General features: G+C 48.7%; 1 protein-coding gene across 2 annotated transcripts in view; it reads right to left on the bottom strand.

Annotated features, from left to right (window-relative positions):
- LOC142576546 (uncharacterized) overlaps positions 1-14,280 on the bottom strand; it is a 146,604-nt gene that overhangs the window by 39,352 nt on the left and 92,972 nt on the right. For both annotated transcript variants that reach the window (XM_075686715.1, XM_075686721.1), the window contains exon 5: positions 5,019-5,357. In XM_075686715.1, coding sequence (XP_075542830.1) covers positions 5,019-5,357 — 339 coding nt within the window. The remainder of the gene's footprint in view (positions 1-5,018; positions 5,358-14,280) is intronic.

Below are 14,280 nucleotides of genomic sequence, written 5' to 3'. Positions count from 1 at the left end.
AGCAAAGTGGGATGCTAGGCAAACAAGCGGCAGGATTTGCGTGCAGTATCGCACTTCAATGACAATCAGTGCCAGAATGGCTGACGGCTAGCTATTCTAACAAAAGAGGCCTTTCAGAGCGGTCTTAGGTGTGAAATACGGTATAGATAAATTGTTAGAGTATAATGTGCGTAATCTACAGAAGAATTGGCTCTCGTAAACGCTGAAATTAACAAAAATCATGCGCAAAAGACAGAAACCAAAACAGTTTGGAGTCCATGGTTAATCCTGTAGGCACAGAAACGATTTCGCTTGCTCTGTGTGGCATTGTGCTAGAATCTCCGATTTCTATGCTGGGGTGCCACAATTTGGTACCACGTCGTGCAATATCATTCCTTTGCTCCCTTCCAGTTTGGCTGACATGGAACAAACACTTTTTTGCCATGTACATGTCACAATGGCAAGTTGAAGCAAGCAGTGAGTACTAACTACCACTTGACGGCCACAGGTATCGAAAAGTTGGGACGTGTGTTTAAGTAACTCTATTTAACTCTCTTTACATGCGCTCTGTAGCAGACGTAAATAAATTACGACGGGACTCAGCTTACGATGTCTGTCGACGGTAATGCGAATAGCAATCGAGCAATAATGCGAGAGACCATAATCCTGAAGTCCCGTTTATTTAACGCGCGTAGGGGTAATTCTGAGACTCGTTGAATCGGCTTTATGCTACATACGCTGGTATCGTCCCATTTTGCTATGGCACTGGCTTGCCAAGGCCGCGCATCAGCATGGAGGCATTACGAGGACTGTATGACGCTGACGTAGTGAAAATGGAATCACGAAGAAAAAATTATATCGATGGAACGACAAAGGCGCATACCGAAGACGGCATGACGACAGTGGCATGTCGGTTCTTAATTTATTACGACGGAATAACGACGACAACGTAACGACTACAACACGAGGACGATGAGCAGACAATGTTGGTATGACAACGACTGTATGACGACAACTAGATGAAGATGCGAGAATGAAGACGATAGCACGACCAAGACAGCATGCCAACGACGGTGTGACAACGCATGCATGATACGTCTGTGGGATGACGATGCATATGACGACAATGGCTTGACAATAACGGCATAATTACGACTGAATAACGACAGCATGCCTACGATAGAATTAAAAAGGAATGGCGTCGATGGATCGACGAAGGTAGTGTGACGATGACCGCATGACGGCAATGGGACGACGATACTCACGTGATGACGAATGTGAAACGACAGCGTGACGACGATGGCATGACGAGAATGGAATGACGGCTTTATGAACACAATGATAAGACAATGGCATGAGGACAATGGGATGACGGCCAGTATATGTTAAAAATGGCGCGACGATGACAGTATCACGAATCTGTATGACGACGATGGTTTGATGGCAATGGCGTGATGAGGGTCAGGTGACGTAGCTGAAGGTACGATGTTGGCACGACAACGATGGTATCACGACGACGCTCTCACAATGGAGGCATGACAGCGACTGCCGATGACGGCCTGACAAAGGCGCCATAATTACGATCGAATGACGAGAGTATGATTACAATGCAATGACGAAGAAAAAATAATGTCGATGGAACGACTAAGGCGGTATGACGACGATGGGATGACATTACTGAAGCGGCGAAAATAATAAAACGACAGCGTGATGACGATGCCTGTGTGACGACGGTGACACGATGATGACGGCATGACGAGTGTCGGGTGATAAAGCGTGAATGACGGCGATACAATGGCAGCGATGACATCACAACCACGAGTCCACACCTATTGGCCCAAGTTATTAGACACCATGGGCGACTGGGCCGGGATAGATGGTGGGACGACGGAGGCATGACGAGAGTAAGATGACGAGGCTGGAATTACGACAATGGAACGATCACGATGGCATCTCGAGTAGAAGCACATGCCTAGTGGCCCAAGCAGGTAGAAAACTAGAGCCACTGGGTTGGCGTAACAGGCTAGATAGATAAAAGGATAGCCTCAAAGCAGCCGAACTAAGCAAAGAATGTTATTCGCATTAAAATAACGCAATAAACATACCTAAACGCGCGTCGCGATAGTCGAATACATACGGCGGTTAGTTGTAGTGATGACGCACGGCTGGTTACTGTCTTGTTGTCAGACGTAAGCACCGGATGAGGCTCTGGCCACGTAAGGTACAGAGCTGCAGATAAAGAGAAATATAACGAAAATCTCTTGTGATCGGACCTCAGTACCCCGGCGTAGCAATCAGATTCGCAACGTAGCGAAGGAGATACCGCAACGCTACCATGTAGCTGCTTCTGCACTCTTATAATAAAATCCTAGCCAGCGAAGTCTGTGTCGCATGATTTTTGTTGCTTCCAGAGTTTCCGAAGGCAAATTCTTGAGCACGCCACTAAATTTTACTTTAACCTTTGTTTCTGACGCATTGAACGCCTGCAGCTTCTTCTGAACGTCATGTCTTTAGAAAAGGAAGCTCTCAGCGGCACTGGCACATGATGGCACACATGGCTCGCGCGGCACGTTGCAAACGGAGCGAAGTGTTCCACGACTGCCCCGCTAATCGGGAGATTACGAGAGGCAGCGCGTGGTGACGCATGGGCGCAGTTCACAGCATGCGCCGCCGACAGACATCTGCTCATGCAGCGCATCGTTTCCATATATGGCATCGGTGGACGCACTCGCCGCATGCCTCATCAATGGCGTCATCGGTGAACAGACGACGCACGCTACTCTGGCGCCATTTTGTAGCTATCATCGTGGCTGAACACGACTTACACAGCACTACGCTTTTCTTCTCACGCTTTCGCCATAACCTCGTCTTCCGCTTTCCTCCTCGCGCTCACTTCGCTATAGCCTTGTTTTACCCTCAGCGGCGCTCCGCGTTCGCTCTTTCATCCTTCGCTGTGCTCGTTCGCTCGGCTACGCCGAGGACGCCGTTGCTTAACGCAGGAATGGGCGCCTAAGAGCTGCGCTCTAAAATGGCCGAAAATGCTTTAAAGCATATGTGGAAGCACAAGGTCTCATACGGTGCCGTATACATGTGCTACCAATTTCCAATTTATGCGTAGAACTTTACAAAGCGGTATATAATGCTACAGCCCATTCTTCCAAAGAACCGTCAAGAAGGAACTGCTTGTAAGTGACAAATAAAACGGTACAAGGCTCACTCATGCCTGTCCGCGAACGAAAGCTAAAGGCGATTTGACGCTTGATCTGATGTCCACGGAGCAAACTGTTTCGTGAAGAGTTTGCTTCGCTGCTTTGGGTAAGATTACAGTTCCTTTAATTTGCGGATTGCAGTTCCGACTTCAACATTTCGTAACTGCGAAACATGCAAACAGCTGCAACACGAACGCATTTCAACTATCACTCAAGCGGTTCGATAGTGGAGCGTAATTTTACCATTAAGCCATTTGCGAAAAGCACACGTTGTCATACTATCGCATCGAAAGGTATGGAATGGAATGTTCGATCAATAGCGCACATCAGCGCTGCTGATCGAAGAAGATGCGGCAGTTGCTGCGGCAGGGATGATCACGCAGATCAGCGCCGGCCGTGGATCCTCAGGCGCGCTATACTGAAACATACACAGTGTACATGTTGTCGTGAAGGAAGCGCATATTTAGCTGTTCCACGTGTTTACGTCCGCCTTATACTAACGTAAAACATACCCACAGCACCCAGCTAAGTAAAGCTTAAGTTCATAATTACCTGATCCGACTAACGTCCCCGTAAAAAAAAAATCCCACAGAACACATCTACGATGACTATTCAAGTGCGGGAATAACGGAAAGGCCTAATGTACGCGGTGTATATTGCAGCGGGGCTCCCCTAGCGCACTTCCCTCAGTGCACGCTGCGCCTTCTGGCGGTGCAGCCGGGAAGTTCGCGAATACCCACCGGCTCGTAGGCAGTGACGCATTTGGCGTCAAAGAGGTTCACTGAAGAACGGCACATGCGCAGCGGCACATGTTCACGCCAAGGACCCCCATTCATAAACTGCGCTATACGTTGGGAACGGCCAACACATTTACGCTGCACTATCTCGAGGATCGGCCCATATTTTTTCGCATAGCTTGATAGCCTAAAACTGCACCTACTATTCCAAGAATTTCATCATGCTTAAAATTTAAAGGGATATGTCGGACGTACCTTTATCCACAGTCATGCCTTTTTAGCCCAAGGGCCTGTTGTCAAGTGGCGCTAACAAAAGATACTGCGTCTAATAAATGCTCATGCACTCAGTGAAAATGACCTTCTGAAGCAATGTGTAATGCACCGCGTAAACAAAACTTGGCGAAAATTACTGGTCAATAACTGCTCAACCACAGGAACGAAACCGTCTAAATGTGAAAATACGTGTTTTAATTATGCAATACGACCTTCTAACTTCATTTGTTTATTTTATGAAGGCCTCTTATAAGCCACAGCATGACCTTGCGGACATGCGAAACGAGCTGACTGCGTAGGTCATTATCAGGCTGAGCATGGCATTCCGTTCTTCCAGTCAATTTTGTAGCATGGTTTTAATTATGAGCTGTAACAATACCGTACAGATGGTTTGCAGTATGAGTGGTTGAAAAAAACAGAAAGAAACATCCGCAATATGTGATTCTATCAACAGAAAGAATAATTTATCTTTGAGATGATTTTATGTCGTTAAGAAAGGTGTTCAAACCAACACAATGTCCTGCTTTGAAAAAAAAAACACACTTTGGTATGTAGAGATAGGTATCATGCATGAAGCTATAAGCATATTAGGCTGAAGCCATAAATTGTGTGACGCGCTTGTAAGCCTAAGTCGCCAACACAAGTTTCTGCTCATTTCCACAACGTATTCTTACGTGACAGCTTAATGTGCGCGCTGCAATTTGTTCTTCAAGTATAGTTCACTTTACTCAGACTGCAGTGCCCTCCAAAAGCATCCGTCGTGATTTCATATAGGCCCATTTACGGTCCTTTATTACAGACATGATTGCAAATGACTCACCCAGAGGAGTAGTTTCCACTGTCACCGACGTCTCGGGGCCAATAAGGACTTCCCCGAAGTCCCCGATCCCTCGTGCGCTGGCAAACAGTGTGTATTCACGTCCAGGCTTCAAAGAAAGGGTGACGTTCAAGTCCTTCTTGCGTCCCATTGCATTGGGAGACAAATCGAAATCCCTCATAGATCCGTTGCTTTGTTCATTGGGTTCCCATCGCAGACGGAAGCCGACTGGACTGGAGTTCCAAGACACGGGTTCGAGGATGGTTATGGCCACTCGGGCCGCACCATACTGAGTTATACGCGACGGCGACTGTCGCACAATATTTATCGGTGCACCCGGAGCTGTAAAGAAAAAAAGAGCGCTTGCTTTTTGTAACACCACAATACACACACACTCTCTCACACGCACACAAATATATACAGGGTGTCCCAGCTAACTTGGACTAAGATTTTGAATAAAACTATTCGTTCCTCAGAACAGAAGTCGCGTGGCTGTTGTTAGCGTTTATCTAAACTTACAGTACCATGTTTTGCTGGTCTTTCTTGAGCAATTAGCCGAGATAAATTAATTAATTTTTTAAATATAGCTTGAAACGTTCAGGCGTCAATAGGAAAGTTGTGGAGCTCCACAAATATTGCCAACCTAGGCACTTCCAACGAGATAGGTTTAGCGCGGCCGTTTTTATTAGGGAAAAACGAAAGCCCGCGGAGTTTAAAAAATACCACGTGACAGCACGCTCTGTGCGCCCGAATACGCCACGGTTACAGCGCTCTTAACCGTGCTTTGTAAAAAGCATCGCTCGCTTCGCGCCTTTCGTGCTGCCCACGACAGAACTTCGCGTTGTGCTTGGTTCTGAGATAAATGCCAGTGGGTTCGGGTGGCATTTGAAATACAGCACGGCTCCCGTTTCTGCGGCGATAATTGCACTCTCGCGCTAGCAGAATGCATGCAGAGGAAAAACGACAAGCTCAGGAGTTCAAATTTAGGAGCAAGACTCCAACAAGCAAACACGCATTGTAACAAGCTTGGTAACGTCGTGTGAATTACGTTGGTTTTCACAAAAGGTAGAAGGGTAAACTGACACGAAAGGTTGCTTTTTAGCTTCCTGTCCATTCCTTGACGGCAGAGAAATTGTAATTTCATATTACGTACGTGCCTTTTCCACGTCGTACAAAAGTTCCACACAGGTGGCTATTTTCATGGATAACGGTTGTTGAGATTTATTCGCAGTGATGTCTGCCTAAAGAATGTATTCAAAGAAGTTGCCCTCTGCCATAATGCAGTATTGGCACCTTTTCAGCACGTCCTATGTAGCTTTTTTGATAACGCAAGACGGTATCTCTCTGCAGGCCTCAGCAATCTCTGCCTTTAGCGCTTCTGGTGTAGTTGTAGGTTCGTGGTACACTCGGTCTTTCACATGTCCCCACAAGAAGAAGTCAAAAGGTGTCAAGTCCGGTGACTTCGCAGGCCATGCTACTGGTCCATGCCGCCCGACCCACTGGTGTTTGAAGGCTTCGTCAAGCCAGGCTCGGGCAAGGCTGCTGCTGTGAGCTGGTGCACCGTTGTGCTGATAAGTTCGCTTTAAAAAACAGAAGAGGAAGATTACAGCGAAAATCTTCGGCTGGGCCTTCCAAGATATCGTTCACGTACCGCTGAGCAGTGAGCATGTGGTCAAAAAATATGGGGCCAATTTTTCTTCCGTCAAAGATACCGCACCACACACTGAATGACCATTGGTACTGGTGTCTGGACTGCGCCACCCAATGCGGGGTCGTATCGCTCCAGTAATGCGCATTATGGATGTTGAGAATTTCTGGAGAAGGTTGCCTCATCTGTCCAGAGCACTTTGTCAACAAAATCCGGTATTTCGTCAATGTTCACAAGGATACAATGAGAAATCAAGCCGCCATTGAAAGTCTCTGTCTTGCAGGTTTTGATGCAGTTGGAGGTGATACGGAGCCAAAATGCCTCCTTCAGCCTCTTCACTGATGGAACCCTTTCTGTGCCGCGTCTTGAAGCTACCTGCTTCTTTCAGCGTCAAGTAACTCCTCATAATTGAGTTTGCGCTAGGTCTTCCCCCACATTACCAATTTCGGTATACCTTAATTGGCCGCTTTCCTCTGCTCCCCCCGTGCCGCTCCCAAGGCTAAGACAATGTCAGCCTTCTGCTCGCTTAAGTACGGCTTGCTTTAGGCACTGCAAACAAATTATACGAAACGGTGGCGCGGCACGACAGTAATAGACAGTCGAGCTCACATGCATCTAGCCGCTGGCACAACTTCGAATAAAAGCGGGGTGGCAACAAATGATGCTCTCTCTCGCACAGGTTCCAGATGTATGAGGCATGTTTTGTGTGCATTTTTTCTATTCCGCATCGACTTGAACGCTTGAAAAAAAATTGCTCTTCTCGTCATATCGGAATAAACGGCTTATGACGGCGCGTTCTCCGGCGACAGGCGCGAGCGGCTGCTGACGAAGCTCTTTTTCAGAGCGCCGTCGCCAGCCGCTGCCGGTAATGTCAGAGCGGAGCAAAGGTTGAAGCCCTTTCTCTTAAGTGAAGGGAAGGCGCAGCGCTGGCGATGTTTTTTGAAATCACTCTTGAGAGCGCTGTAATCGCGAGGCGCTCGGGCGCACGGAGCGCGCTGTCACGTGGCATTTTTTGAACTCCACGGGCTTTCGTTTTTCCCGAATAAAAAAGCCCGCGCTAAATCTATGTCCTTGAAAGTACCGGGGTTGGGCAATATTTGTGAAGCTCCACAACTTTCCTATTGACGCTTGAATGTTTCAAGCTATATTTAAAAAGTTAAGTAATTTATCTCGGCCAATTACTCAAAAAAGGAAGAGCAAAACAATGGCTGTAAGTTTAGATAAACCCTAACAACATCCACACGATTTCTTTTCTGAAGAAAGCATAGCTTTTCTTTTAAATCTTGGTCCAAGTTAGCTGGGACACCCTGTAGATATGTACATGTGTGTGTGTGTGTGTGTGTGTGTGTGTGTGTGTGTGTGTGTGTGTGTGTGTGTGTGTGTGTGTGTGTGTGTGTGTGTGTGTGTGTGTGTGTGTGTGTGTGTGTGTGTGTGTGTGCGCACGGCGTAACCGCTGAGAGAATACGCTGCGCCACCCTAACGGCTTTTACGCTAACCTAACGTAAACCTAACCTAATCCTAAGCTAACATAGCTTAACGTGGACGAGATGGAAAGCAAACAATCCTCACGGCAGGACATCAGGCAATCGCGTTCAACCGTGGTTTTTAAGGCGCTTTGCGTTTATTTCACTCAAAGGGGACCGCTCAAAAATGCCCGTGAAAAGTCCAGAAGGGCAGACCCGGCATCTACTACGGCCCCTATTGCTCTCCCGGGAAAATCAGTGTTTCTTCTCTTATTTTTTCTTTTTTAAGGTGAGTGCTCTTAGGCGCGTCAGAGTTATGATCCGGCATGACTGACTCAGAACCAGCGCCGCACGCGCGAGAAATTCTGTCCGACGTACCAGTACTTGCTGGTTCACCTGTTTCACCACGCCGGCAGCCAGCGTCCGAGCGTAAACAAACTCGACCCCAATCTGCAATGCCGGCACCCCTAAGGACAAACGCATACAACGCGAGCAAATAAACTTCTCCACCGTAGTCCCTACGCACAGAAAAATATTCAAGAAGCAAAGGCCCCCAGGTTTTCTCTCGATCAACCCCTCTTACTACTGCCTGCGCAGAAACGTCGAACGCCTCGAGAAACGCCACGCCGCGCTGTACCTACTGGCAATTGCAAAAATGCAACCCGGCGCCATTTCCCTTCCTCCCCTATAGGTAACTACTAAGAGGGTAGGTTGCACTCTTGTGTAGGAAATAAAACGTTATAGAGAGCATGAATTTTTTTATTGACGCCAGTATGCCTTACGCCATACCTAAAATTAAAAGATCTAGCTCTGTTTCCAGGATGAAGTCCAAGACCGGCCGTTTCAAACGTCCGTGCGCCCAGCGTGTTAGGATAGGTGATCGACCTGCGCGGAAGCCAAGGCCGCTGAGGTGGCGGGTACAGCCCTCCTGAACGCCCGGACTAGTCCCCAGGAGGTGATCCAGCGTTGCCTCCGTGGCTGGGGCAATGCAGAAGGGCAGTCCAGTGGGGGAGACTCTACACCGGACGTCCAAGTGGGCCGAATGGCAGGAATCACGGCGGCGCCCAAGCGGATTCTCCTGAGCGCCAGCTCCTCTCGGCGAGTTAAACCGCCGGGAAAGTCCGATCCACGTGGAGGCACAAGTGCACGCTTGGAATGCTGGAGTGATTCTTTATGCCGGAGAAAGTTGCCCTTTCGGGACAGACGATGTAGGGGCAGAAGGGTTTGGACTTTTGCTCGTTGCAAGGCGGCATATGCTTTCAGTTGGGCAGGTGCGCACCGAAGGGTCCACAGTATCCGGAGAGGACAGGGGCAATCTAGGGAGCCGGTCACTTCTTGTAGGGCTCGAACAGCCTACGTGGAGTCTGTGTATATAAGCAATCTATTCGGCGACAAGAGAGAGAGATGAAGAGGAAAGGCAGGGAGGTGAACCAGATATTAGTCTCCGGTTGGCTACCCTACACGGGGGATGGTAGATAGGGGTTAGAAAGATGACAGAGAGGACAACTCAAAAAAAAACAAAAGAAACACACACACACACATGGAGACACGCACACAAAAGGCGTTCCAGTTAATGACGTTTGTGAAGGGCGGTAGATCGCAGAAAGCGCAGTAGCGCTTGCATGACCTTCTCCTGTGACGTTAGGTCCGTTCGGTGATGTTGAATTCTTCTTTCCGATAGCGGTTGGTCGTCCAGTTGGTCAAGTTCGTGGCGAAGTCTTCCCTTTGTGCACTGTACTGCGGGCACGCGCACAAAATATGATCTATTGATTGTTCATGGCCACAGTGGTCAAGGTTTTGGTGTCGGTCATCCCTATGCGGAATACATAGGCTTTGGTAAAGGCAACGCCCAACCACAGTCGATACAAGAGCGTGGCGTCTCCAAGGCGAAGCTGTGATGGCACTCGGAGACTTAATGTCGGATCAAGGTAGTACAGTCGCGTATTTCTTAAATGTGGCTCATTGCATTGCGATCCCTCGGTAGCATCGGGATCCTAGAGGCGGTAGCGACGCGCTTAAGCACGTTCTGCGAGGTGGCCGTGCGGCGACTACCTTTCCCGCCATGGTTGGTATCCTTTATAGCAACGGATTTCCCGCCAGCGGCTAATGCGCGTCTCCTTCGGCGAGTGATGGCTGTCAACCATCCGATATCTTCCTCCGAGGTGACCTACATGCCTTCAACAGCTAAGCCGGAGGCTATGCCTACACTCCGTCGTGCGCGTGAGGCCTAGGCCTACAGCGCGAGTCAGGGGCTGGCACCTTTTCTACGTGGCACGCAGAAAACAGTTTGCAGAGGCGAAAAATGGACCCACTGGCAAAAAATGGGCATCCACGTAATCCTTGTGATACGACGCGTCGATCGACACCAGGTTCTGAGGGGAGGCACAAAAATTCGGCGCAGAAACATTGATCGAAGCGGGAGCAGATGTTTGCACGACCGCACTGGTCGGCTTCTTCTTGTCCGCCCCCGTGGCGGCCTCGACGTTAAAAAGTTCAGCCCGGTACATCTCTCCAGAGCACTCGCCATGGCGGCAGCCTTAGCGCCGGAAGACGCGACGGAGGACACGTACTGTCCGAACGGCTGTCAAAACATTTTGGTGGTATCGATTCTGCGGGATGAAAACGCGAGAGCTTACGCCAAGGTACGCAAGATCTATACGAGGGATGGACCCTTCGAAGTGGCGGCCTACACCGCAGCAGGAGAAGATACATGCAAGGGTGTTGTTCGCGGTATCGACCTGGACATTAGCGACGCGGAACTGAAAACCCTTTTTGTCAATCACCGAAATCCGGACCTCGTCGAGGTGCGTCGGATCAAGCAAACTACAACGGTGGTGGTAGTTTTTTAAGGACAAAGAGTGCCAAACCACATTATTTGTGGTAACGTACTCATGCCCTGTAATCTGTACCGACGACAGATGGATGTGTGCTACGGCTGTGGTGAAATCGGACATAGATCCGACGTGTGTCCCAATCCGGCAAGTGTTAGAAAGTGTAGGGGCTGTGGAATCACTTCCCCACCTGAAGATCATCATTGTGATCCCAAGGGCGCTATTTGCGGTCGCGCACACCCAACTGGGGGCCGAAAATGCAGTCGAAGATTCCAGATGCCTTATATTGTGAGGCAAAGGCGTCGAAAGGCGCCAACGACAGCAACACGCTATACACAGGTGGCCGACGACATTGAAGACAGCGACAATTCCCAGCGCATAGGGGTCATACAAGAAAATGTCGCCAACTTGCGCTCTCGCACGAGAGGACGCTCCAGCTCACGAGGGTGCTCCCGCTCCAGGGGGCTTTCTGGATCCAGAGGACAACCCAGCTCTGGAGAATCTTCTGGTGTCGACTAGCAACCCCGAGGACCTGGGGCAAGATCGAGGTCCCAAGAGCAACCTGGGCCGATGAAGTCAAGAACGGAGGCCTTGGGAAACCAGGACAACCGACAAGGGCAAGGTCTAGGAGTACTAATGGTAGGGCACAACCGGAACGTGAGTCAAATCCCCGAATATTGGCATTAGAATCAGAACATCAGAAATGAAGGCAAGAACTATGTGAACTCAGGGAGGCTTTCAAATCCTTTAAAGAAGGGTCCGAAACACCCCGTAGTCAGATGGAGACAACGGCTCCAAACCCTTGGCCGGCACACCTTAACGTAAAGCCCCCACCCTGTTCCCATTAGCGAAACAGAGGAGGAAGATTTAGAAACCTCTGAGGCAGAGGAGATGGCAGAGAGCAAGGCACCCCCCAAACACAAAAAAGTCAGAATAGCCGCAAGGTTAGCAACAATAGACAGGACTCTGGCGAAAATCATGGAGCTCATCACTAATCTAGATGCTCGAGTGGGTCAACTAGAAAGGCCCAAAGTTAAGGCAAAGGCAAGCGCAGCGGCTGCATAGGCAATCCACGGAGGCACAAACGGTAGCCCGAGCGCGGACTCTAGGGGTTCGGGTAGTCAACCAATGGTATCATAATGGCTTCGACCGACAACAATAACATTAAAATATGGCAATGGAATTGTGCGAGTTTCCGAAGGCGCAAGGCTCCCCTGGAGCAGCTCATTAGATCGGCCAAAGTTAAGCCGCACCTTATCCTCTTAGAGGAAACACTAGCTAAGGAGGATATCTCTACCGGGTTACAACTCCGAAACCTTGACCATTCCAGGGGGTCGGGGAATAGCGACTTTGGTTCGAAAGGGTACCTCCTATGAAACTCACGAGCTTCCCAAGTACAAGGTTGGTCTAGAAGCACAAATGATCGAACTCATCCTGAAGAACAAAAAAGCAGCTGACGTGTATATAGCTAACGTTTATAGCTATCCGCAAGATAGGAAAAGGGATTTTAAGACCCTCTTGGGCCGCATTTCCAGTAAGGCAGATACAGCCCCACTTGTAGTGACTGGGGACTTCAACGCTCCCAACAAAGAATGGGGCTATGATCATCAGAGCGTCAAGGGAACTAATTTAGCAACCACGGCAAGTGAACTAAAATTCGCTCTTATTACAGATGCTAACTTCCCCACGAGAAGTGGTACCTCTACTACCAGAGATACAACCCCGGATCTAACATTCCTTCGGGGAATTGAAGGCTCATGGGACAATCTGCAGGAGAATTTAGGATGTGATCATTACATAATTGAAGTCATCTTACAGACGCAACCACCACCACTAAGGAAATATGAATACGTGGACTGGGATATCTTTCGTAAGTTGCGCAAGGAAACCAGCATAGATGACGAATCTCATGAGGAGCTTTTAGATCAACTCAAGGCAACGATTAAGAAAGCTACTAAAGTAGTCTCAACCGAAATCGAAGTCCCAAAAACGGACTCCAAGCTAGCTCACATGCTGGAAGCGAAAAATTCTCTTCTAACCAGATGGAAGAGCTACAGACTTAATAGAAGACTTAGAGCCAAGATCGCCCAAGTTAATCGTGATATCGAAACATACGCGGCTCAACTTTCATGTCAACAATGGGACGAAACTTGCTCAGAAACAGACTGCAGATTGCGCAGAGGAAGCAAATGGAATCTATTGAAGAGCCTACTTAATGACAAGCTCTCCAGAGATACTACAAACCTCGCCATAAACAGACTCGTCAATAAGCAGATAAATATGGGGCGGACAGCAAGAGAGGTCGCAAACGACCTCGCACACATGTACCTGCCACTTAAAATGGATATGAAAACGAAGAAGAAATAAGCGAACCTTACTCCGGAATATCGCAACCGGACTTGGACAGTGACTTCACTGGAGCTGAGATAAGGCATGTACTCTTTAATTTAAACGGGAGATCTGCCCCGGGTCCGGATGGCATCACAAATAAACTTTTGCAAAAACTGGACGACGATGCCATAGACATAATCACGGTCAAAATTAATAGTCACTGGAGATCCGGCACTGTCCCACCGGAATGGAGGGAGGCCGAGGTGACGTTTATACCCAAACCCGGCAAACCACTAATAAAAGAGAACCTCAGGCCTATATCACTTACATCCTGTATTGGCAAAGTAGCCGAACATGTTAATCATAACAGAATAATAGAACACATAGAAAACCGGGAGCTTTTCAGGCACACTCTCATAGGCTTTCGGAAGGCATTATCCACACAGGACGCCATGCTCTTGATCAAACGGGCTATTATTTACGACCCTAGCAGGGACGTAAAGGGCCTCCTGGGTCTGGATCTTATGAAAGCATTTGATAGCGGTTGCACATAAACATATCCTACATGAAATCTCAATCTTGAACCTGGGAAGCAATTTTTACAATTATGTGAGGTGCTTTCTAGCTAATCAGACTGCTCGGGTCAAACTCGGCGTAGTCACAGGCGGTTCATACAATTTAGGCAACAACGGCACACCACAAGGTTCAGCATTGTCCCCACTCCTCTTTAACATTGCCGCCATTCATAGGCTCTCGGAGGAATTGTCCAAAATCCCGAGCTTGGGTCACGTCATATACGCTGACGATATCACAGTGTGGGTCCCAAGGGGGTCACTCGCAGCACTAGAGCAGACACTACAGGCAGCGGTAGACACCACAGAATCCTACCTTAAGGGCACCGGACTCAGGCTATCACCTAGTAAATCTGAGCTGCTGCTCTTTAAACAGGGGAGACAAGGTGTTAGAAACCTTGCGCCTTTAGAAACTCTGCC

The sequence above is a fragment of the Dermacentor variabilis genome, chromosome 1 (assembly GCF_050947875.1).
Source record: "Dermacentor variabilis isolate Ectoservices chromosome 1, ASM5094787v1, whole genome shotgun sequence".
Taxonomy (NCBI): Eukaryota; Metazoa; Arthropoda; class Arachnida; order Ixodida; family Ixodidae; genus Dermacentor; species Dermacentor variabilis.
The sequence above is the reverse complement of the archived record's forward strand: the minus strand, read 5'-3'. Positions and strand labels throughout refer to the sequence as shown.